Source organism: Hypomesus nipponensis, chromosome 10 (genome assembly GCF_054491055.1).
Source record: "Hypomesus nipponensis isolate SF chromosome 10, ASM5449105v1, whole genome shotgun sequence".
Taxonomy (NCBI): Eukaryota; Metazoa; Chordata; class Actinopteri; order Osmeriformes; family Osmeridae; genus Hypomesus; species Hypomesus nipponensis.
The window spans coordinates 12,503,670-12,528,203 of record NC_140370.1 but is presented as its reverse complement, the minus strand read 5'-3'; the positions used below and the strand labels follow the sequence as shown (position 1 = coordinate 12,528,203).

Sequence of the window (24,534 nt, the reverse complement as noted above, 5' to 3'; positions counted from 1 at the left end):
TGTCACCGGCACAGTTTGTCACTATATGCATGGGATGTTAACACAATGTAAAGCGTGTAGGGATCTCGGATTGATTGACATTCATAATTTAAATTATGATGATGCATATGTTCTCATATTGATACAATGCAGCAAAAATACATATCACTCCAAGACTCAAATACTCCAGTCTGAACAACCCAATTACCATAAATATTGCCTTGGTAAAATATACACATATAGTGGTGAGATTAAGGAGATTACCTATTGATTCACTATTCCTTAGCCTAATTGATTTCAGCGCTAATCTGAATCTCTTCGGATGAAGCCCTGGGGCTGTTGTGGCCTGCCGGGAGATTAGAGAGATATTAGCGTCCTACAAATCTTAAGACAATGCGGGAGACCTGGAAAGGCTGGACTAGCCTCTTTATTTGTCGAGCTGTTTCCCTAAGCAATTTATCCGTATAATAAATGAAAAGTGAATAACTCTGTCAATGCATCAACATATGGGTGCAGTCGGTTAATTAATGTCGAGTTTAATATTGAGTAAAGCTTAATCCAGTAACCTGAAGATGAATATGTAGATTATTTAAAACCAAGAAGGGGTTGTCATGGTCGAAGTCAGCGTAGACAAGTGGGATAAAGCATGTAAACATTTATCAAATTACCCTTTTATATTTTGTTAAATGTAAAATGAGTGTAAACAATTATTAGGATATTTATTAACTCCTGCATGGAGGAACCGATCATGGACTCGCATTTGAAACAGCAGCATATCATGCTTGATTGGCAGATCAAGGGGCACAAACACAGACAATTTCACACTCTCTTTCCCGCTCTCCTTGCGTCTGCTGCGCTTGTAATACTGCACTTCGTGGTCTGCGTCTCTGAATCACAACGTGTTTGAACTCAGAGACGACCTCTGGTGGTTTCCATAAATAGCTACAAGGGTTTCACTGCATGGTGATCCAACTTCATTTTCATATCAACTCAGCTTGTTTTATCAGCAATAATTTTGACTGCCATTTAAGACACATTTATCTCTGAGTGGCCAAAAGTGAGTTCAATATCATTTTATTCTGTGTTGATCATATGCACACAATCAGTTTTATACAATACAACATACAGTCAGAATAGCATGACAGACCACTTAAATCCAAACAGTAAAAAATCAATCAATCCATAAATAAATAGATAAATAAAATAAATACAAACCAATACATGAGTGGAAATTATATATAGATTTGTAATACTAATATTGTGCCTGCATGCGTACAGGAATATTTTAATTAATGATTTCTGTACAAACACAAATGACAATTTCCGTACAAGTGGCTATTTGACTATGTACAGTGTGTCCATGAAGCTACTTGACCGTATTGAGGAAAGGCCAACATAACAACCGAGGATAATAGGAAGCACTTTAAGAGACCTGCACTCATCCACACAGACACACAAACAGAAACACAGACACACACACACACACAGACACACACAGACACACACACACACACACACAGACACACACACACACACACACAGACCACCACCAGCACTGGGAGACCCTGATTTAACAAACTTTATTCCCATCTCTTCCTGAGAAATAACACAGAGCCAGCTCAACCACGTGATAGGACGAAGCAGGTCACATGGTCTTCCAGCAGCATCACACCCAATAAGGATTGGACTAGCAAACCCCAACAGAGTTCTCTAAGAAAATTAAGCCACTGAACTTGCTACTGGAAATACATTGTTAATGTAAGAAAACAATAAAGAAAACTTGCCTTTAGGAGGTGTCTATTGTGTCTCTTTTGGTACTTCATAAACAGACACAAGAATCATCACTTATACAAACCCATTCCAGACGCCCACTCAACTAAACAGAAGATCATTTTGAATGGAATTCATCAACATGTATCAAAGGATATATTAGTCTCTGGTTGACCCATTAATCAATATAATATTCAGAAATCCCAAACATTTCTGTAGAATGAGTGTTTAGATAAGTCTTCACAAGTACAAGTGGACTGAATCATCATATCAAACACACAGATATGGCTACGGAGAAGAGCAAGGCATCCTTTTGTATCACCAATCACTGATCTTTGTAAATGGGAACAAAAACTTCTGTTTCAAAGAACAGCTGTTGACATGGTCACTTGTTCATAATGCAGAGGAATATTGCTTCAGCATTTACCCTGTTGTTATGTACTATTTATGTTACAACCGAACCAATAAAAGAGAAGGTTGACCATGAGACCAAGTGAAGGGAATCAGTCTGGTCCGTACGTAGATCAAATCACAAACACCCACAGAACCAATAGCCAAACATACTTAATTGCTTTCCTTTCAAGACATTATCACTTGTCTTTGTTTGAAGTGATTAAGAAGGCTGTACATTTCGCAAAAAGGCCTACTTGACACAGGTGGGATCTCTACTAGTGGTGTACTTCTCTACAAGAACAAATGACGTAGGAGCGGGTCCTCGGGTGAGGGTCTGGGTAAGACAGGTGGATGGAGTCAGGATCAGGATAGAACCAGTGAGCAAGAATGAGAAAAGTAGAATGGGCAATAACATGTCTCTATCTTCCTACGTGGTTATAATACAAATACCCTGCACATACCCACTGGTGTATAGGTAACACCACCACAAGTGTGTGTATACGTGTGTGTGTGCGTGTGATACAAGTGCCTTCGTTTTTGTGTGAATATATTTTCGTGATTTCACGGTGTGCATCTGCGAGTATGTGTGTATTTTACACACAAAGTATGTAGATACCTGTTTGTGATATGACTTAATTCCCTCAGTGTGCATGTACGATTGTGTGCGCGTGTGTGTGCATGCTGTGTTTGTGTGTGTGTGTGTGTGTGTCGGGGCTCATAGCCTGGTCTGGGCCTCAGGGATATAGATCTCGATGCTGTCTGCGCTCTCAGTAGCAGAGTTCTGTCTCACTGACGCTGCCCGCTTAGCCGCCATCAGACGTTTACGAGCGTCCAGACGCTGCTTCTCCGAGCTCTCCAGCGACCTATCACGGGCCAGGGGCGGGTGGCCTTTAGGGGGTTTCTTTGGCACAGGGGGAGGGACCCGTCTCTCCTGAACAGGGACGACAAATAGTTGTTAGCCCCTCCCTCCCAGCAGGGGGGAGGACAGGGTGGGAGCGCGGACAGCATGCGCACACCTGAACACGGAACAGTGTGACAGACAACCACACACACATGGCGGTGGCAGCGGCGGGCAGAGAGACGGACGGACGGCATGGAGGTACGGTGGCCCAGAAGGGTCAGGCCCTGTGGTGTGGTGCGTGCCAGATGGAATGACGTCTGAAAAGCGGCTCACTGTCGACACAGAAAACAACAGAAACAGAACTCACATGTAGAAGCCATCAGGGGAGAACAAAAAGCCAGAAAAGAATGCAAAGCCGTGATCACATGATAGACTTTTGGTTGGAAGGGGCTAGGACCTGGGGAAGAACTTGACTGTCCCTTTGAGGAGAGAGGTGGCACTTTTGTAAACTGATTCTCACTAACCTTCATTTGAAAGTGTACACTTTAACCTTCTGAAGTAACTACTGTACTTCCACTTCTCCACACCCTTCTAAGGGTGTAAAGGAGGTCAAAATAACGAATTACAAAGACACATATATGGAAATGTACTATTTTAGTGGCTATTTACAATAATTCAACCAAGGACTGTATTAAATGGACTATCCTCAAGACAAAAGTCACTTGCGACCATGAAATAAGACCACTAATACTGTATGTGTGTAAATCATAGCCATGGGGTTACAACAGCGGTACTGCAAGGCATGCAGATGAAATTAGGATGCTCCTGTTCTGTTTCAGCAGGATGAAGTATGTCTGAGGATGCAACTGTAGCGGTGCACTCTCTATACCAGGGGTCTCAACTCTGCTCCTAGCCCAAAGATCATGCTTCATCTACATTTCACCATAGACTGAGGATGATCATATTCTGAGTTGGGAGACCCCTGCAACTGCTAGATAAACACACAGGAAGTTGGAAGGACAGACCGTCCCCAAGGCATTTCTGAGTCTGCAGGTAGACAGACAGGTAGGCAGACAGACAGGTAGGTAGACAGACGGATACACAGTGAGACCATGTCCGGCCCACAGCCTCCACCACAGGGTGAGCTTTGGTGACGGGCGTCTGCTTTACCTTTCTCTCTGGGGGGGGGTCTAGGGGTCTCCAGTTGTTGGCTCGGAGCTGGTGCAGCTCGTCAAACTTGAGGCTGATGTTCTCGATGGAGAGCTGGAGCATGTCCCAGAAGCCGGCCAGGTCCTGGGAGATGGGCCTCGGGTGGGCCTTGGGGTTCTGACCCGCCCGCATCAGTGAGGCGAGACAGGAAGGAGACAATGTGATATATGGGGTACAAACAACTGGACATTCAGGAGATTTTCCTTGTTCCATGTACAGATATCCCTCAAACGGTGTGGTCTACACTGTAACATGGTGTGTCATGATGAGACTGCAGCTCTCGTATGACCGAAGAAGGAAGAATACTAATCCTCTGTGTTTAATGCCTGAATGGGAATCAGATGTGTTGCGTTGGAAAGATGACCTGTTGGATGACTCACCAGGTTCTCTTCACACAGCTCTCTGAACTGTTGGAACTTCTGAGACATCAGGAGCTGGGCGCTACCAACTGCACTCCTCATCTTCCCCAGGACTGGAGAGGACAGGCACATGTTCATGTTCGAAATACATGCGTCAGCACGCACGCACGCGCACACACACACACACACACATACACACACACACACACACAGTGGCGGTCCTAGCAAATTGTGCGCCCAGGGCGAGTTTATCACTTGCACCCCCCCCCCCTCCCGGGAGGAAGAAGTCTTGTGCCGCCCCCTGACCCCGTCGGCCGCCCCCCGACAGCCCACGGAACGAGCACCGCTACTACCTGGCGGCGGCAAACGAAGGAAAATGCTGCACGGCAACGTCTCAGCATGCAGGGGTGCCTGCAGCTGCCAGAAGGGGGCGCCAATATGCCAATTCCCCACAAACTGGAAAGATAGATAAGAGAAAACCGCCTAGAGAATTCATTTCTTTTAAATGCTTGTGCGCCCCCCCCACGTGACATGGGGAAATGGCGCCCCGGGCGCCTGCCCGGTCTGCCCGTGCCTAAAAGCGCCCCTGCACACACGCTAACAGACACACACACACACAATAACACACAAACTTACTGTCGTCAGGCAGGTCGTTCTCCTGTTCATCCACCTCCATCTGTCTGCACCAGCCCTCCATCCTCTCTGTCTCGGCCTGCAGGAGCTTCAAGAACCAGCGGCCATCCCTCTGACACACCTGCACGGCAGAGACAGTATCGATGACCTCACTCACTCACTCGCTCGCTCATTGGCTCACAGTATCTATTCATTTGAAAAAGTATTCAAAGCCTTAATTTATCCTAATATAATAGCTGGTAATCTCCCAGGTAGTTAGCAAACAGTTGTTGTCAAGGAATGGATGTAAAAGGAAACTATCACAAATCATATTCTATCTCACAAGTCAATTGTGATCTGACCCTTTACTGATCAAGTAAGATCCACGGTTGAACTAAAGAAGTTGTTTAAGGTAGTCTCCAACAGCTGCTGTGAAATGGCCTATCCTGTACTGGCTGCTTGCTTGTCATGACTCTTCAGATCTCAGGCTCTGACCTGTGCCACCCTCTGCACCACCTCCAGGGGGTCCTCGGTCACGCTGTCGATCCAGGGGTCCGGCGGGGGCAGGATGGAGGGGTCGAAGCCCACCACGTCCTCGTAGTCGTCAGAGGTGCAGGCGTGGTAGTGGTTCCCCGAGCCCTGGATGCTGACGGTGGAGGTGGCGGCATCCCGGGAGTACTGGCGCGACACGCAGCCGGAGGAGGGCAGGGAGGGGAGGTCAGTGTCAGGGGAGTCCAGCAGAGGGGGGCTGTCAAGTAGCTCTGGGAGGTCCAGGTCTGCCTGCACCGCTGCTGTCACGCTGTTGGAGCGCGTGAACCGGCGGTATCTGGCCACCAGGGGGAGACAGACATGGAGACACACACGGACGTGGACAGGCGGAAAGGGAGAGGGGTGGATGCACAAAACACAGGAACGTGGTGAAAGTGATGTTAGACATTTGGAAACCAACATGAGGTTAAACATCACAATACATTCTGTTAATACATTAGAACAGAAAACGATGTTGATACAAGAGATTTTTTTCTCCCTGACGGGATCAAAAGAAAATGTTCTTGATTTGCAACACCCTAACCCGATAGAATCAAGTTATCATTGTCTATGTGTGTCATCAGTAGCATTGTTTAGACTAAGGGTGCCAGGGAAACTGAATAGAACATTCTGATAGGCAGTCTACAACATCTCTCCAGAGCGCAGCACAGTGAATGAACATCCTATGCAAGGAGCTGTCGCGTGGGAGGAAGAGAGAGGGGGGAGGGAGAGAGAGAGACAGAGAGCAAGGGAGAAGGATGGGGGCACAAAGAGACTGAAAAGGAAACAGACAGAAGAAAGGGAGTGGGAAGAAGCAGAGGCAGGAAGAGAGAGAGAGAGAGAGAGAGAGAGAGAGGCAGGAAGAGAGAGAGAGAGCGAGAGAGAGAGGCAGGAAGAGACAGAGAGAGAGTGCGAGAGAGAGAGGCAGGAAGAGAGAGAGAGCGAGAGAGAGAGGCAGGAAGAGAGAGAGAGAGAGCGAGAGAGAGAGGCAAGAAGAGAGAGAGAGAGAGAGCGAGCGAGAGAGAGAGGCAGGAAGAGAGAGGGAGGAAGAGAGAGAAGAGTACAAGGGCCAACATTAGCAGAGCAGCAGGAAGCTAAGCCGAGTGTTTCCCTGGAACGCTCACACCGCCCACTCCTATCCACCCTTCCTGGAGGAAATGCCCTTCTGTCTCCTGACACACAGCTGGGCTATGGGAACACCAGACCTTGGCACCGTACTGCATGCAAACGCCTCGGAATACCAGGCTATATTTGTTCCCAGAACCTGTGTGTACAGAGAAGCCCTTGCCTGCAATGAGAGCAAGCCGCTGAGCAATGCTGGGAGGTGATTCCTGTGGACAGAGATCCGACTCATGCCACACTATCCACATAATCGAGTCAGCCATCTAGTCACTAGACACTGACAGTATGGTCTCAATTAAAAACTGCAAGGTCTACTGCTTCATTATGTCGTACTATCATTTATTAAGGCTTGGAAAATATACAGTCAAGTCAAATTGTGGCTTAAAACAAAATTAAATGGCATATTGTTATTACAACAGTGAAAGTCACTAAGTTCAAAATGCGTGGACATCCCCATAGCGATGTTATGAAAAGGGACTGAAGTGACAATAAGCTGCAGTCAGTCAGAGTCGGCCAGCCCCTTGAACCAATCCTCCTTCAACCTCTCACACCTCAAACTCAGTCCTCCGTTTCGGAGGGAGAAAAAGATACCCTTGGGCGGGAGTGAATGTGTGTGTGGGCGAGAGTCAGTCTGCTACCACAGGTGAACGGCGGATGACTCACCACCCAGCACTGCTGAAAGCTTATCTGCCTAAACTGCTCTTCGGAACTGGAATAATATAAAACAGCACAGTTACAGTTGGACTAACCCTGTCTGGAAACGACCCCCTTGCTCCAGACCTGTCCCCACCTGACGCAACTCAACTAGTCCATTAAGCTAGGCCTGTAAAAGGCTAAGGTGGGAATCTTTCTGACCTTCAGCAGTACACTATACAGACCTGGTGCTACCCACTGTGGCTAATCATAAACAAGGTCTAAATCTTCTCCACTGATGCTTCCATGCTGTGTGGTGGTGTGACAGGTGTGAGGTCTGCTCGGCCATGTCTTCCAATGGCATGAATCCTGAACCCATAGCCACAGAGATACCTAAGGATATGTCCTTTAGACCAGATTGTGGGGGGTCCGAACCCCAGACTTACCCCCTCTCGTCCTCCACCTGCACCCCAACAGACTGGAACTTGGACTGGTCATCCAAGTCTAGAACTTCCTCTGGCCCGTCCACCTGGGAACCCAGCCAAAAGTAGAATGTTTATGGACAGCAAATGTTCATTTCTGAGATAAGGTTTACTCTATATAAGCCCTGGACACCAACAGACACATTCCCCCACAAAGCTGTAGCATGTTTTCTTTATCGTAAGTATCAACAAGTACCACTAGGGGGTAGGATGGTGCTGAATATAATTCCCCTAGATGGAAAGGCTGAGGGGGAAGTCTCATAACACACACAACATGATATTGTATGGCATTGGTTTGTTTTCTACTCTACTCTACTGTCAAGGCTGAGGCACAGACCTGGATTCCGATGGAGAGGCACCTGCCCTTGTGGAAGGCCTCCTTCCTGGGGTCGTCAGAGAGCTGCGGGCCTCTGGCCAGGGCAGGAGCAGCCGTGGTGGAAATGGTGATGGTGCTGTTACTGACGTGCTGGCTGGCCGGACCGTGGACCTGCACGGCACACGAAACAACACGACAACAGAAGTTCCAGATGTCAGTCACCTCCTCTTCCTCAACGGTCTGTTCCAGAACGTGTCTCGTGAAAGAGCCCGAAGAAAGAAGTCGATAACAGCCGGACACACTTGAAACTCCGGACCCCCCCCTCCCCGCACCTGTGCGTTGGCGGCCTCTATGGCGGCCGTGAGGGCCTTCATGCTGTCGATGCTCTCCGTGGAGTTGCTGAGGGCTGATTGGATGGTCATGTCCCCGCGGTGGCCGGAGCCCTCCATGTAGGCGTCCTGAGCAGACTCTGTGCTGCTCTGGGCTGTGATGGAGATGAAGGGCTTGGAGGACAGCGCCGCCAGCGGGGAGGAGGAGGTGGAACAGGTGGAGGTGCGGGGCGGGACGGGGGGAGGGGTCTTCTTGTAGGTGGTGATGCAGGAGGACACTGTTGGAGAGAGGAAGGGAACAGGTGTCGTCTCTGATGGTCGTTAAAAGTTGTCTGGGTCTTGGACTGCGGGGGCTGTATGCGTGGTGATGCGGGCTCGTGCACACACCCGCACACACACACACACACACAATCAGAGTGGGCAGCTCATCATAGCACCTGATGGTATCAAATGAATGGCTTTAGGAAGCAAAGTAACCCAGGTATCACGGCTAGTTAGTCAAGGCTGGTTATGTCTCTTCCATCTAATGACGGGGGGGGGAGGGGAGGAGGAGGAACAAGAGTGCAGCAGAATAAGATGCTCTCTCGTTCATTCTCTTCTCTCTTTCTTCATCTCTCTCCCACACCAGGAAGTAGGCCACATGATTACATCACAGAGAGGGGATGGTAATTCATGCAACACCAATTTGAATACCCTCCCTTCCTCTGTGTCTCTGTGTGTTGCTGTGCAGCAGCGTTTGTGGAGAATCAAAGGGAGGCCCTGCCACAGCTGACAATATGGAATCCAAAGGAGCTTTTTTCATGCTAAATCTGTATAATGCGATAGAACGTTTCAGGACTCAGACCAGCATAAGAAAAACACAGTGATGGTTTCTATTTTTGTTACATGTCATCTACACCAATCTGCTTCTGTTCATTACTTAACATTTCAACCAGCTTAGTCTGGCAAATATCTGGCAACAAGCCCCTCCATGGATATCTACTACTTAAAGCACAGAGGAACTAAAACCTCTGTTCTGAGTTCCATAGAGAAAATGTTCAATAAGTAGATTTTTTTCTTCCATAATCGGTCAATTATATTTTAAGTGAGAAGGTTCCAACCCACTGGGTAGGTTCTAACTGTGATTGGCTATAGGATATGTTTGATATAACCACAGAGAGGGAGGGAGAGAGAGATAGGAGCGCGAGAGAAAAAGAGGGGGTTAGAGCAGGGCCGGTTTTTCCTATAGGCGACATAGGCAGTCGCCTAGGGCAGCATGAAGAGGGGGGCAGCATCCATGAATTAACCCTCCCGCACTACAAGAAGAGGGCGCCAACTGCGCCACGTCATAGCTGGGGGGGGGGGTGGTGCCGGTTATAACTTTCCGAGGGCAGCAAATGTGCTAGGACCGGTACTGGGTTAGAGAGAGAGGAGAGACAGAAAGGACAGATAGAGCCAGACCTAAGTCTGCCTTGACAAGTGCTTCAAAACAGCCAATCACAGGACTGAATTTTCGCTAACCCACAGAGTACCAGACAACAGAAACCAAAACACACACATTACAAATTCTTTATGTGAATCCACCAATTACATTGAAGGATGTCAAATTTCTCAGTGACGGTATTACAGACAAGGGTACACCCACACTCTCTGTCTGTCTCTCTTTATGCCAGTCGCTCTCTCTCCCTTTATGTCTGTCCTCTCTCTCTTTCCCTCCCTCCCTCGCTCTTCTCTCTCTCTCTCTCTCTCTCTCTCTCTCTCTCTCTCTCTCTCTCTCTCTCTCTCTCTCTCTCTCTCTCTCTCTCTCTCTCTCTCTCTCTCTCTCTCTCTCTCTCTCTCTCTCTCTCTCTCTCTCTCTCTCTCTCTCTCTCTCTCTCTCTCTCTCTCTCTCTGTCTCTTTCTGTGCCAGTTGCTTTTTCCCTCTCTTCATGTCAGTCACTAGGTCTCTTTATACCAGTCGCTCTCTATCTCTCTTTGTCTTTGCTCTATCTTTATCTCTGTCTCTCTCTTTCTATCTATGCCAATCACTCTATGCCAGTCGCTCTCTTTCTCTCCCTCTCTCTATATGTCTGTCCACCTCTCTCTTCGTCCTTTGTTTTTTTTCAATTTTCATACCAAATGTACATATCAAGACGGTTCGTTTCTTTAAAAAGCCAAACCAAGTCAGATCCCCCCACACCAGCGTCAGCTGTCTGTGGCACTAGTTACAGCCCGCCGAAAGAGCACTCCTCTCCCTCTTCTCATGGATTTGTCCATCAAACCACCCTTCAACATCTGCAGTAGCTTTCGCCTCTCACCTACCAGTCACCTTCATCATGAACTCCCCTTCTCCTAGACACATAACTCCTTATCCTCTTCTTTCCTCTTCCACCCTCTCTAGCCTCCCCTCCTTTGCTTATCTCCCATTTCTCATCCATCCTCTCCTCCCTTCTCCTGACCTCCCCTCCCCTCTCCTTTCCTCCCCCCCCCAACTCATCCTCTGCCAGAAAAAGGTCAACTTACCCCATCCAAACCCCCCTGACAGCTTCTCCTTCCTCTGGTGAGCAGCACAGGCAAGATAGGATGAAGTGACACCATCCAATCAATTCAGTCCAGACAGTCAGTCTATGTGCCACTGACATTATTTGTTTGACTGGCAGTCTTTGTGTGACTGGTAGTCTTTGTGTGACTGGCAGTCTTTGTGTGACTGGCAGTCTTTGTGTGGCTCGTAGTCTTTGTGTGACTTGTAGTCTTTGTGTGACTGGTAGTCTTTGTGTGACTGGCAGTGTCTCACAGTAGAGAACAGGAGAGAGAGGAGTGAGTCTTACTTCTACTACACAATCTACGCTTATCTGGTGAAGGCTTTTGTAGGCTGAAACATCACTAACATGTTTTAGGACACCAATAAACAAATCAAAGTTGTTTTTTCCTTCCATTTATTTCTGTAGCAGGTCCTCTCCCCTGTGATGCAGACTAGACTCGAGTCTTTCCAGGAGAGAGGTGTGTCTGACAGCACAATGAAACAGCCACTACCAGAGAACTCCACATATCCGTCTTATCACTCTACTTCAGGGCTATGTTGCAGTCTACATCAAGTCTATAACAATGCAGGTCCATGAAATACATTTGGTCTAGTGTTCAGTCCGTTTTCTTCTCTTTAATTCCAAACACCACACATTGTGGCTCCACCCCAGCCCTCTAATCATTTTTGCAGGTAAAAATATGTTGGATGAAGTTGGAAAATCTTGATATACAGTAGCATGAACAGTACCTTTAGGGAGGAGTGAGCTCATTAATGAACTATGAGCAGCCCGCCTACAGTGTTATGTTCCTCTGTATCTAATTAGTGTCAACAACCACAACAACAACAACAACAACAACAACAACAACAGCCCATTCAAATTAAATGTTGATGAAACTATTGACACTAATCTCTACCTTAACTCCGCTCTATAATCTGCACAGCGCAAGGTTCGAGCGATTGTTGTCGCAACATCAAGACTACAAGCCAAAACTCCCCCGAGAAATAGCACTTTGCACATGTCTCCTGTAGGGATGAGGACCCGAGGGGTTGGGATTAGCAGGGATGGGAGCATTAACGAGCTCCAGATCCAGCCAACAAAGACAGGTCATGCACAGGCACCAGTCAGGCACAGTCTCAGTGGACCACAGACACCATAGAAACACAGACGCGTGTGAGATCTACAGCGTTTCCTCCTTTAAAAGGCTTGCAGTGTCCACACACTGTCTGGTCTAGGCTGGGGATTCTGCTGATGTTTCATGACGGGGGAGGCTTTTCTGTGCTCTGATGCTTTGTTATAGCACATAGCTCTGAGCTGTGTGTGCTTGGCCGTCCTTTCCCGTGAGATACTGCCGCCGTCGGTAGTCCCAGATCCTTGAGGGTGTCTGAGGGGTGACACAAAGCTCACAGAGACATGAACAGAGTCAGGGAGCCAGGTGGCTGAGCGGGTAGAGCATCGGGCTAGTAATCTGTACGTTCCCAGTTCAATTCCCGGCAGGTGCACACGTCGTTGTGTCCTTGGGCAAGGCACTTCACCCTGCTTGCCTCGGGGAGAATGTCCCTGTACTTACTGTAGGTCACTCTGGATAGGAGCGTCTGCTAAATGTAAATGTGAATGTAAACATCTGTTGTCAGGAGGTTTTCTTATTTGGTCCAATACTCCAAAACTTTGTCCTTCCTCTAACGAAGGAAAAGGGGAAAGAATCAGGTCAGGATAGCTACTGTGTTTACAAAAATGAGGTCCCACATAATTATTCTCCTCTGTCTTCATTTTGGAGCCGCTGTCAGCAGCTTTCGGTTCAGCAGAATATCCTAGTGTTGTTGATCAGGGTCAGAACTTACAGGTGGAAAAGGTGTGAGAGTGCTGTTCGACAGTGTCGGCAAAGGACAACAGAGGTGAAGCAGGAGCAAAACACCTTCAAATTAAACGAAACCATTTTCCACGGGAAAGTTCTTGACTGCTGATTTTCTAATTTCAGGAGAACTGGAAAGGGAAAAAAAAAAGATTTCTCATGTCTCTCCTTAACATGGAGAGCAGGTGGGCTAGATACTGCACATTCAGCCAGTGCTTGATATTCAGCTGAGCAAACTGAGCCTGTCTGAGGGCAGTGATGTGTGCCTGTGTCTGACTGGGATCATCACCATGCCTCTTGTTTGCAGGGGCAGATGGTGCATCTCGGGGAACAAGCTCTGTGCCATGTCTGAGTGGGTAGAGGTGCCCTCTACCTGTCTCCCCTGATGACCCTCCCCCCATCAATACTCCCCTATGTCACACACTCCTGCCCCTGTCTCTCTGTGGAGAGGGCATCTGGATGGACCTGGGTCTGCTATACTCTCTCCCTCTCTCACACACACAAGTACACGCATACACAAGCGATCCCTCTCTCTCTCACACACACACGCACGCACGCACGCACACACACGCACGCACACACACACACACACACGTACGCCAGTTTCTCTCCCATCAGCATCATGGCGATCTGCCATCGTCTAGTCCTGTCTGCCTACTTCTCACTGGGTACCATCTTAATATCTGGCACCCCTCTGTCTAGGTTCAGCTCATCTTGTCTAGCCTGAGTGAAAAACAGCCCCAGTTCTTACTGCTGATTTCCCTCTCAGGCTTATCAAATGATGTCCTTTGTTCCTTTTAATAGGCAGAATGAATGATCAAAAAAATGATGGTCACGAATGTCTTTCGGAGAGTGGTGGGAAAGGGTTTTAGTGGTGGGAAACAGGGATAAGTAAGAAGTTGATAAGTCAAAATATAAGAGAGAGGGAGTATTAGCATGGCTTTAGATGTCTGAGCTGAGCTCTTAACGAAGACTGACCTCTTTCGAGGCCCCGGTCTCTCCATCGCTATCCCAGTCTCTTTTTCTCTCTTCCCTCCTATCTCTTGATCCACCCGCTCCCCTTCTCTCTCTCTCTCTTCCTCTAACTCGCTATGCCTAATTCATCTCAGGCCTCATTAGAACCCTTTTAATCCTTCAAAAAAAAAAAAACCAAGGACACAATGTCAAAGGAGAAAAGGACACGATTGAAATGCACAATGCAGCGGCAGCCATGCCACAGCGTACCCCGACTAATCACGCCTGCGAACACAGAAACACCAAACAAAGTCGCACACTGCCGCAACCCTTTCCACACATCCTGTGTTTCATCCATCCCATAGCGAGCCTCGTGGAGACGGTGCAGTGATGAATCTCTGGTTTCTCCTCTGCTGATGTGTCTTATGACGGGGACTGCTGAGGGCTGAGCATGCGCCTCACACGCCAGCCTGATGTCTTCACTCACACCCACGGGACATCCTGAAACATTAACTAGCCAAGAAACCTCCCTCCATCCCTACCCTTCCTCCTCGTCTTCCCTTGTTGTTCTCTCTCTCTCTCTCTCTCTCTCTCTCTCTCTCTCTCTCTCTCTCTCTCTCTCTCTCTCTCTCTCTCTCTCTCTCTCTCTCTCCCTCCCTCCCTCCCTCTCTCTCTCTCTCTCTCTCTCTCTCTCTCTCCCTCCCTCCCTCCCTCCCTCCCTCCCTCCCTCCCTCTCTCTCTCTCTCTCTCTCTCTCTCTCCCTCCCTCCCTCCCTCCCTCCCTCCCTCTCTCTCTCTCTCTCTCTCTCTCTCTCTCTCTCTCTCTCTCTCTCTCTCTAGCTCGGCGAGCATCTCTTCTCCTGCGGGTTCAGCCCATATGTTCTGACTAGCCCTGGCTAGCCCCTGGCAGAGAACAGCACGGGGGGATGAAGTGGTGGGTGGTTGAGCTCCCACATCTGAAGTCCCTCACTCTCTCAGTAAACTTCCATGGCCGCTTGCTCTCTCAGGCACACGCTCGCACACGCGAAAACCTCCTTGTGTCCTTTTGGATCCCTCACATACGTGAGCTAACCGCTAGTCCAATGCATTCAAAGTGACTGCAACATGTACAGCACCCATAGGCCCACGCACACCCAGCTGCATCAGGGCGTCTCACAAATAGCACGATTGGTCGGAGTGTGTTGTAAACATCAAAGTCACAGCGAAGGTGTTTTTCTAAAGATGGACCCAGCTTAGCCCCTGATCACTGACGGTGCACTATGAAGACCTGACATTAGTCATAACAGAGACCTCAGACGGTGGACGAGGGTGTGTCATAACTGTGAGGGGAGCAAACTCTGTGGGAGTGAGTAATGGCGGAAGAGCTGAGGCATGCATGACAACAACACTGGCCTGCGCCGTGTGGAGATGAATCAGGACCATAGCGCTCGTGTTGTGTTGCGTTCCGTGTCACGTGTTCTCGTTGGCCCGCGCTGACCCACCTGTGCTGCTCTGGATGGTCCTGACCGTGGTGGTGCTGGTGCGTGGGGGGGAGGAGGGCAGCAGCAAGCCGTCCTCCTCGTCCTGGGAGCAGCCCTGGTCGATGGCGCGCACGTAGCTGTGGCTGCGCATTCGGAAGCATCCGGGCACCGGCAGGTCCAGGGCGTCCATGGCCTGGGACTCCATTTCGCTGAACACCTGCGCGCACACCTCCTCGATCTGCCCGTTTACCTCCACCTCGCTCACCTGGGGAGGGCGGTGATGTGGCGGCCGCGCGGGGAGAGAGGGAAGAGGGGAGCAGCACAGCCAAACACAGACATTAGTCTCACTTCCTTGTATGAGCGTCACATGACTTACCTCTGCCCTGCATGACGGGGAGGGGTAAACACTGACATCATCAGGAAGTGTAAAGAATAACAGGAAGCAGCATAAGGCAACAGGAAGTAGTAGGAACCAGGAAGTGGATTGAGATTTCCCCTTGGTAATCGAGGGTCAGCATTACACATCCTCCTCGGTGGTTGTGGGGGGGAGCTGGGAAGGCTAAGCTGATCCCAGATCTGCCCCAAGAGAGAGATCTCAAACCAATCATGTAACATATGAAACCCCCTAGGGGTGGGGAGGAAAAAGAGGAGGCATTTTTAGAGCATGCAAACAAGGCCCTGGAGCAAGTATTAGCACGAGGAGGAAGAGTCAGAAAGGGTGGGAGAGGAGGAGGGTGAGGAGGATGTAGACAAGTGTGGAGGTATCATCCAGGGGTCAAGGACATGGCGGAGGTCAGGGAGGAGACAGGCAGGATGAGGGTGCAGAGACATGGGCCTACCAGGTTCAGGAAGGTTGCTTTACTGGGGGCTTAGGGTGAAGGTGGTTCAAACACGAGTAAACGAGAGCTAGAGAGACTCTGCTAACTCAAGCTGCAATTTAAACTTGGACTTTTTCACAGTGGTCTACATAGTACTGTAGGCATGGAAATCACAGCGCAAAATGTGGACAGCTTGTCATTGGAAATGACATTTAAGATAACGATTTGTTGCCTCAGCCTGCAGCTTGCTGTTTATGCTGCTCTTAAATCTATCAGCCTGGAATTTAATCAGCTGCATGTTTATTTGATGTAATGGGAAATGGATAATGATTTTTGTTATTATAATGCTTTGCTATTACGTAATATAGCTATATTGTTCTGTACAAAGACAAGAGATAAAACCTGGTTAGAACCGCTAGTATTACCAGTGTGATGTGTCCTCTCAGTTAATGGATGGACAGTATAATGTACAATGCAGAGGAAGTGGTGGTGTCTGTTCACTTTGTTACAAGTCGCTCCTGGATGGCTTGTGGCAGAACATTGACAAACATCTGAACTGAAATTCATCTCACCAGTGGGCGGATGAATTTGCTGTGGCTGATATCATGACTGATTTGGAGACTGTGACTCTGACATGACTCTCCTCCCCTGCACGGCCCATAGGGGGCGCACGTACAGGTACCAGACATCACAGGCAGGCCTGGGGCAAACACCATCGACAGTCAAATACTTTGGGTGCACTGGATTTTCCTCACTCGGTATGAGAGGAAAACCAGGCCCCCACAAACCCCTGCAACATTTCAACAGAGCGAGCCGTGGGAGGATGTGACAGCAGCGTGTTTGACCCAGGTCTGACCAGAGATGGTGTGGAGACGGAGGCAGCACCAACCTGACTGATGGTGCTCATAGCCCTCATGTAGCTCTCGTTTCGTGAGCGGTATTGGGGGGAGGACAGCAGGCTTTTGGGGTCCAGGAGCGTTTTGGGATCCAGGGTGTCCAGGCTCCTATTGATGGAAACTTCACTCACCGCCCGCAGGTAGCTGTGACTCCGGATCTGCAGCTTGGGAGAGTGTTCACTGGAGATCCTGACACAGCAGCCATGGGAGGAGGAGAGGAGACATGTTAGAGGAACAGTCTGGAAGGTACTGGGACTGGTAGAAGAAGCAGGCAGAATATAAGTCACATTTTCTGTTCCCTGACGGAGGGGAAAAAAAGCAGAATCCAAGAATATCTCAAAATAAAAATGGACTTCGGAATATCATTTAAGGTGTAACCTCTAAATCTTGCTGTTAACCCATTTTAATATTATTCATCAATTTAAATTCCTGTTTAGTCGAAACAGACACATCTATAACCCACCAACATGTAAACATATCTCACAGCAGACCAGTAGCCTAACACAGATGAAATAGCCTGGTTGCTGAGCAGCACATTTTTGTGATTGACTCACTTCAAGTGACTCCACACCTCGACTGTGCATAATGCATAGTCCACTCCTAAAATAGCCCCTGGCCACAGCTGCCAACACCAACTTGATTATGCCTCCTCTCCCATGGAGCAGGTCGAGCGGCCAGAGGGCTAAGGAGGAACAGCTAAACACACTTAAGACCGCCCACTCACTTTCTCTTCACTCCCAGCCTGCTGACAGGCAGACACTTCGACTAGGCTGGCCGAGGAGGGGGGGCGGGGGGGGGGGAGAGAAAGGTAGGAGGGAAGCCAGACAAAAAGACATCTCACCTGGGCTGGGCAGGGGAAAGATAGGATGGAGCTGGGCTGAGGAAATGTTGGGGGAGGTTAGGGTTGGGATCGTCTTGGCTCAGCTGGGCAAGGCTGCGTAGAGGCGGAGCAGACAGACAGACAGCTCAGCTCAGGCCGATTGGGGCCTCAGTGTGGTAAAACGGTACAGCCGAGCAGAATGAGTTCTATTTTGCAACATCTGGGAACTGGCTCTCTTCTTCTAGATCTTGGGGAGGAAAGCCTGCAGGCTCGTCGAGGAGCTTAGGTCCAAACCTCCAACTGAACCCCCCCCGCCACTCTCTGTAAGCCCACTGGAAGTTGGGACTAAGCGCTTGAAGGAGGACAGCGAGGCGAGACAGTAAGACAGTGTGAGGAGGAGAGAGTGTATAGTTGGAAGCTTAAGAGATTTGTTTATGTGTGATGTCAGTGGTGTGGAATAAACCAATATGGCATTCCTTGAAGTTGGTTCTAGGGTGGTCTCTCTGGACATGCCTGCTGTTAACCTTTTTATATTTAGATTATTGTATGGCATGACATTAACATAATGCATTACACTCATGAAATGACTTGCAGTAGATGCTGTAATACAGGGATTCTGGACAGTAATATAGTAGCACATTTAATATACATCCAAAACAAACTTAACACCCATCAATGACAATCTTACTTCTTTAACAAACCATCATAACACCAGGATGATATGGATTTATGCTGTAGGAGAATTCTGGGCGATGACAAAGCCCAAGCTGCCAGCTGCGTTACCGTGAAACAGTAGGGAAATTGAGTTTCATTATAGCAGCAAAGCACTTTTAAAGAAGTCCCCAGGCTAATGGATGTAATTATTCATACCTTCTATGGCAGTGCAGGTCTTTAATTAATAAGCGGCGTGGTGTATTTCTGGGGAGAATCTAGGCAGCTAGCTAGTGAGTGCACTGTCAGTCTGTCTATAGAGAGAGAAGGAGAGAGTGAGAGGTTGAGAGACAGAGAAAGACATAGAGAAAAAGAGAGACAGGAGAGAGTGCCCCTTAGAGAGGCAGGAGAGAGACAGACCATTAGAGAGACAAGAGAGAGAGACTGCGGAAGGAGATTTGTGAGCCGTCCCCATTTTTATTAAAACCTGATATACGGTATCATTATGTCTTAATTGCTGAAAGTCCAAACAGCCTGTCATTTTTTGATGCCATACTATCACACGTTAACTTAAGAGTGGAGTTGTGTTTGATTTCTTCATGTACAGGGGAACCTGCACATGAAGGAATCAAATGAAACTATGCTTAAATGGCAGATCAAATTAAAATTGATTAATTAATTAAAAGATTTATGATCTTGACTCAAACTGAGTGGGGGTTAATTCATATAGTCAGACATTGGGCTGGCTCTTTGCTACTTAAGTGGTGCTGTGATTAATCTCTAAATCAAGTAAAGCGTAAGACCTAGATAGTCTGACCATGAGCGGTGCATGTAAAGATTGCAGTGTTAATGCAATCCAACAGAACTGAAACTAATAGCGCGACTGAGTTCTGTCAGGATAATCACCCTAACAGTCAGATCCAGACCAATTTCACCCCACCCCATGGCTCCACCTGCCCAGTGAATTCAAAAGCAGAGAAGCTTTTGTTTACTTGTAGAGAACTATGAGAATTATATTGTGTAGCTCGAATTGTTCGTTTGAATTGTTCACTCAGGGTTTCTTAAAGGTCTCTACAATAAAATAACGCTTCACGGTTCCACGGTTCCTTTAGGGCACCGTTCTCTCAGAGGGTAGGAGAACATACGTACTGTAGTGCGGTCATCTCGGTCAGTGAGGGCTGAGTGGCTTTCAGGTAGCTGGCGCGGCGAGCCTGCACCTTGGGGGAGGGTTTGGGACTGCCCTCTGAGTCCCCGCTGTCCTCCTCCTCGGCCATCGCTTTGACGTAGCTGCCGCTGCGCATACGCCGGCACGGTATGTCGTCCTCCTTCCCCAGGGGCGTGAAGCCGCTCCATTCGTCCTGAGGGACCTGCAGTGGCGGGGGGGACAGTGGGGGGTCAGACGTCTCCTCCATAGAGGACTGCGTGTCGAACCTCCCAGGCTCCGTCCACCCGCCCGGGGGGGCCGCACCGTCGAACCACATCCAGTGCACCCCGAGTATCCGACAAACACACGCGGGAGGATTTGACGAAAACGTCTTCCTGTCTCTGAATTTCTTTGTCTTTGAGTGTCTCTCCCTCTCACCCTCTGTTTCTCATGGAAATACTGTATATTAATTAACAGAGAGGTTGGAATGATTTTGTTCGGTTGATTACACCACACACATTTTCCTGGCAACTTGGGCATCTGTTCGCCAGGAGCAAAGCTTTATCAGACAGATCCCCACAGAGGATTGCTGACTGTGCTCTATCCAGATCTACTGTGCTCTATATGGAACCACTGTGCTCTATCCAGGTCTACTGTGCTCTACCTAGATCCGATGTGCTCTATCTAGACAAACAGGGTTGATGGTTTCATCAAATCAAAAGATCCTATGCCAGAATGAAGCCGTCAAATTCAGACTGGATTCAGTTCAGTCGAAGCTAGGGACTTTCCCATCCTTAGATCAGAGGGTGGTTTGTCCACCACACAGCCAGGATGCATCCCAGGGTACATTCACCATGTATAAACTATGAGAGTTCTCGCTGTACTCCTGGTATAACAACCCTCTGAAGAGTGAACCCCACTCCTGAGAGCGGCTAGTAATTACATGAGTCAGAGAAGGGGGCCGGGAGCTGCTGTGCTCTGCATGGGGCCCAGACCCAGACCCAGACCCAGACCCAGACCCAGACCCAGACCCAGGCCCAGGCCCAGGCCCAGGCCCAGGCCCAGGCCCAGACCCAGACCCAGACCCAGGCCCAGGCCCAGGCCCAGACCCAGACCCAGACCCAGACCCAGACCCAGACCCAGACCCAGGCCCAGACCCAGGCCCAAGCCCAGACCCAGACCCAGGCCCAGACCCTGGCCCAGACCCAGACCATGGCAGCTGTCTGACGTCAGAGCGCTAGGAAGGAGCATCTTGACTGTAGAGTGTGGAGGTTGTCTGACTGTCATTAGAGAGTGGCTGCTGCTGCACGCAGCACATGCCCATGCAGACGACACTGTCTCTATGTCATCACACGCCAAGGTTTAACAACACTCTCTATATTCTCATGTATGCATTCATAAAGAGGGGTGTGCATTTACCTATATAAATATATACACACACCCCATAGACTCAACAACATGGTTTCTCTACCACATAACACACCTATACAGTAGACCTATAGACTACAAACAGTAGTTTGTAATTGTCAATTCCACAGTACCAACACAGTCAACATGTATTGCTGTGTTGCTGTGTTACGTGTGTGTGAAGTTCTTGCGACTAAATAGACCCATGTCTGCACGCTAGTTTCCGCTCTATGAGCCAAGGCCGGTTTGGTTTCAACTTTCAAAGCGCCCACTCATAAGAAATATGAAAGGATATTTTTAAAGGGATGTTTTAACATTTTCCTTTATGTCACTCGAATAAAGACTCTAATTGGTATCTATTCGGTGTAATGACATAGCTATCTCCAACCCACAATCCAGAACTGCCACCAGCAGTTACTATGGTAACGTGAACACTGAATACAATACGTCTACATACGTCACCCTGTTGTTTTCCATGGTGAAGAGAGACAACAGAGACTACGTCATGTTGAGGATGTGTCTCATTAACAGAGTCGTCACATATTTGTGTTCTAGAACATAACAAATATGGTTTCACGACTGTGAATTGGCTAATCTGATATATCTTTTGGAATTGCCTTGAGCTATGATTAGACAGTGTAGTGAGTAGTGAGAGAGAGAGAGAGAGAGAGAGAGAGAGAGAGAGAGACAAAGGCATTTTTAAACTAGATCAATATTGTACTTATTATGAACAATAAAATGATCTACAGCTTATTATGCAAATATCGTCAAATGATAACAGACACTTTGAGTGATTGCAGTTCTGTAGTGCTCAAAATGGTGTTATGCTAACTGTGTTTATAGAGTAGAATTTCAGATGTAATGGATTTGGCAGAAAACATTGACCTCACTGAACAACGGTGAGAGCCTGTTAAGAGAACACACACACACACACACACACAAGTCAATCAAATCACTGAGAAATAATTAGGAAACCGAAAACTGGAAAAAGTATTAAATCAAAAAGGTTTATAAACAGGAAATAATGCCAGTAGGGAATGGGTCAAATCAAATCAAATGTGTTCAAAAAGTAAGGCCACTACTGAGTTTGCACTTACTTCTCCTCTCAACTCAAATTAAACTGAAGGTCTTTTCCAGAAGGAGGGGTGACGGGAGGTGGGGGAGGAGGGGGGGGGGGGCGTGCGAGTAAGTGGAGTGGAGGAGAGAGGGAGGTGAGACAGGGGGCAGGGGGTAGTTTAGAGGGGGGGTTGGGGGTTAATTTAAAGAATGCATACCTGCAAGAACTGGCATGAGCGCTCCTGTTGACAAGCCTTAGATTTCACTAGCGCTCTATCTAGGCCTACGTTAACCGAGGCCTTCTGGTAGACTTCACGAGCTCTGCTCACCGTGAGACTGGACGACCACGAGCTCTTCTTCACCATTGGCCCATCCAGTCCCAGGGGGACCAGGCTATTGGACGGTACATAAGAAGAGCATTTTACGTCATTGTTGCTGCGCGAGGGTTTGAGCGCCTGCTCACTCAGCGAGCTGTAGGCGTCCATGAAATACTGCGACTGCGACTGCGACTTGTCCGGCCCGTGCAGGCGGCCCATCGTCATGGCGCTCGGCGAAGGGGCGGGGCTTCGGTACACGTAGGAATCCCGCTCCAGGTTGTCGTCGGAGCTCCAGTAGCCCGAGGCGTGGCCCCGGTGCTTGGGCTCGGCCGAGCGGCAGCGCTCGCGGCTCTTGCTGCGCTTGCGCTGGCGCAAGGTGGGCGTGTCTCCGTCCGTGCTGGCCCGGCTGCCGTTCACGCTTCCCTTGTTGGACTGTAAGTGCGTCCCCTCCAGGGAGTGAGACTTGGTGAACAGTTTCTGCACCGAGTGGACCAGGTGACGTATTCGGCCCGGGCTGTCGTTGTTCCCGCCCGCCGCCACGGCAAACGTCATTCCCCCGTAACCTCCTCCGCCTCCGACGCCTCCTCGCTGCTCCAGGGCCGTCCTCTTGTACTGCAGGGTGTGGTAGCCGTCCCTCGCCAATGACGGCTGCCGCTCAAACTGCTCCATGATGCTGATTGGCAGGCGGGTGGGGACCTTGTTGGGGGCCATTCCCCCGCCGTAAGGCACGATGGCGTTGCATTCGTCCTTCAGCTCTTGGTGGGAGGAGCTGTGATAGCGGCGGGGGAAGGTACCGTAGGGCACCACGCTGCTCTCTGATTGGTAGCCTGAGCGCTGGGTGTAGTAGGGGTTGTCTGATGGGTGGGGGAGGGGCATGGGGATGGGCATGTCCATCTGGCCAATCAGGTATGGCTTCCTGTCAGGATGGTGGGCTAGGGCGTCATAAGAGGGGTCATAGTTCATCATGTGGTGGTGACTCCGACTGCTGGATAGGCCCTTCATGGCGACAGACGGAGAGATGGACGGACTGACAGGTAGAGGGACAGACAAATGGACCGACAGTCAGACAGACGAACGGCTGCTGGCTGGCTGGCAGACTGCTGCAGGTGACTGTCCTGAGACGAGAGGTGCAGACTCTGTGTAGCAAACAGAAAGAAGAAAAACATGATTCCAATAAAATATTATGATCAACATGTTCAACTCTAAGCTAATTTCACAAACCAAAAACAGCATTTCTCTTCTGGGTTTGTCATTTGTCTATTTTCATACACGGTACTAGAAAGGCAGAGCTCCATATTAGGTGTGTGTGTGTGTCTGTGTGTGCAGATTGCCCCACTGTTAGCGAGTCAGAGTTGGTTATCAGGACTGATCCATAGTCAGACTGATCCATGGTCAGACTCATCCATGGTCAGACTCATCCATGGTCAGACTCATCCATGGTCAGACTGAGAAAAGTCTCTTTTTAGCAGTCTTCATTTCACACTTCCTCAGGAATATTGCGTGAGCTATTTTTAACCCCTATAGAGAACACACACACACATACACAAACAAACACACGATTCTGAAATAAGCGGGGAATGAACTGAAGATTGATTTTCTTGTGTTGGGGTTCAAATATGTTCCTGCTGTGATGTTATTACTCTAAACCAGCACCAATCTGGGTAAAATATAATGGGTTTCTGTATGGCAGAGACTGGACAAAAGCATTCAAAAAAGGACAACTGCACTTCTGAAAACCAACCAAAACAACTTTTCTTCCAACATAGAACAAGCCATTTTATTCTCCTCACATTTAACTATAAGGTTGTTTTGTTTTCTGGTAGTGTTTTGTTTGTGCTGTGCACTTAGCCATGCTCTCTTCAATGGGGTAGTGGCATGGCCGGATGAATACCAGCTTCACAGCTCAGAGCTGCTTGATTCACTGAAAGGCCAGGCGGGTAGCAGGGTAATTGCCGATGGTGAACGTCCCCTCATTCAGCTGTTTGTGCGTTTGCGTGAGTGTGTATATTGGAGTAAAAGTCTGTGTGTGTTTCTTGTGTGACGTGCAACAGGAAGCGGGGCACTCGCAGCAGGAAGAGGCGGGGCTCGACGGGTGGTGGAGAGATTG

At 48.8% G+C, this 24,534-nt stretch overlaps 1 protein-coding gene across 6 annotated transcripts; it reads right to left on the bottom strand.

Annotated features, from left to right (window-relative positions):
• Window positions 1-2,857: 2,857 nt before the first annotated feature.
• Window positions 2,858-23,429, bottom strand: dlgap1a (discs, large (Drosophila) homolog-associated protein 1a). 6 transcript variants are annotated; one of them, XM_084707377.1, is made up of 13 exons: window positions 22,329-23,429; window positions 19,653-19,870; window positions 17,874-17,966; window positions 17,026-17,221; window positions 15,340-15,583; window positions 8,577-8,851; window positions 8,266-8,415; window positions 7,893-7,975; window positions 5,659-5,989; window positions 5,188-5,305; window positions 4,573-4,664; window positions 4,154-4,309; window positions 2,858-3,073 (listed from the first exon to the last, which is right to left on the bottom strand). In XM_084707377.1, exons 1-13 carry the CDS (start codon window positions 23,427-23,429, stop codon window positions 2,858-2,860), a joined length of 3,273 nt encoding a protein of 1,090 aa, XP_084563503.1. The 6 variants fall into 6 exon arrangements, with proteins under 6 accessions (XP_084563503.1, XP_084563507.1, XP_084563508.1 ...); XM_084707381.1 differs by lacking the exon at window positions 17,874-17,966 and having other exon boundaries at window positions 2,858-3,070; window positions 22,329-22,956; window positions 23,017-23,429; XM_084707382.1 differs by lacking the exon at window positions 17,874-17,966 and having other exon boundaries at window positions 2,858-3,070; window positions 5,665-5,989; window positions 22,329-22,956; window positions 23,017-23,429.
• Between the last annotated feature and the right edge of the window lie 1,105 nt (window positions 23,430-24,534).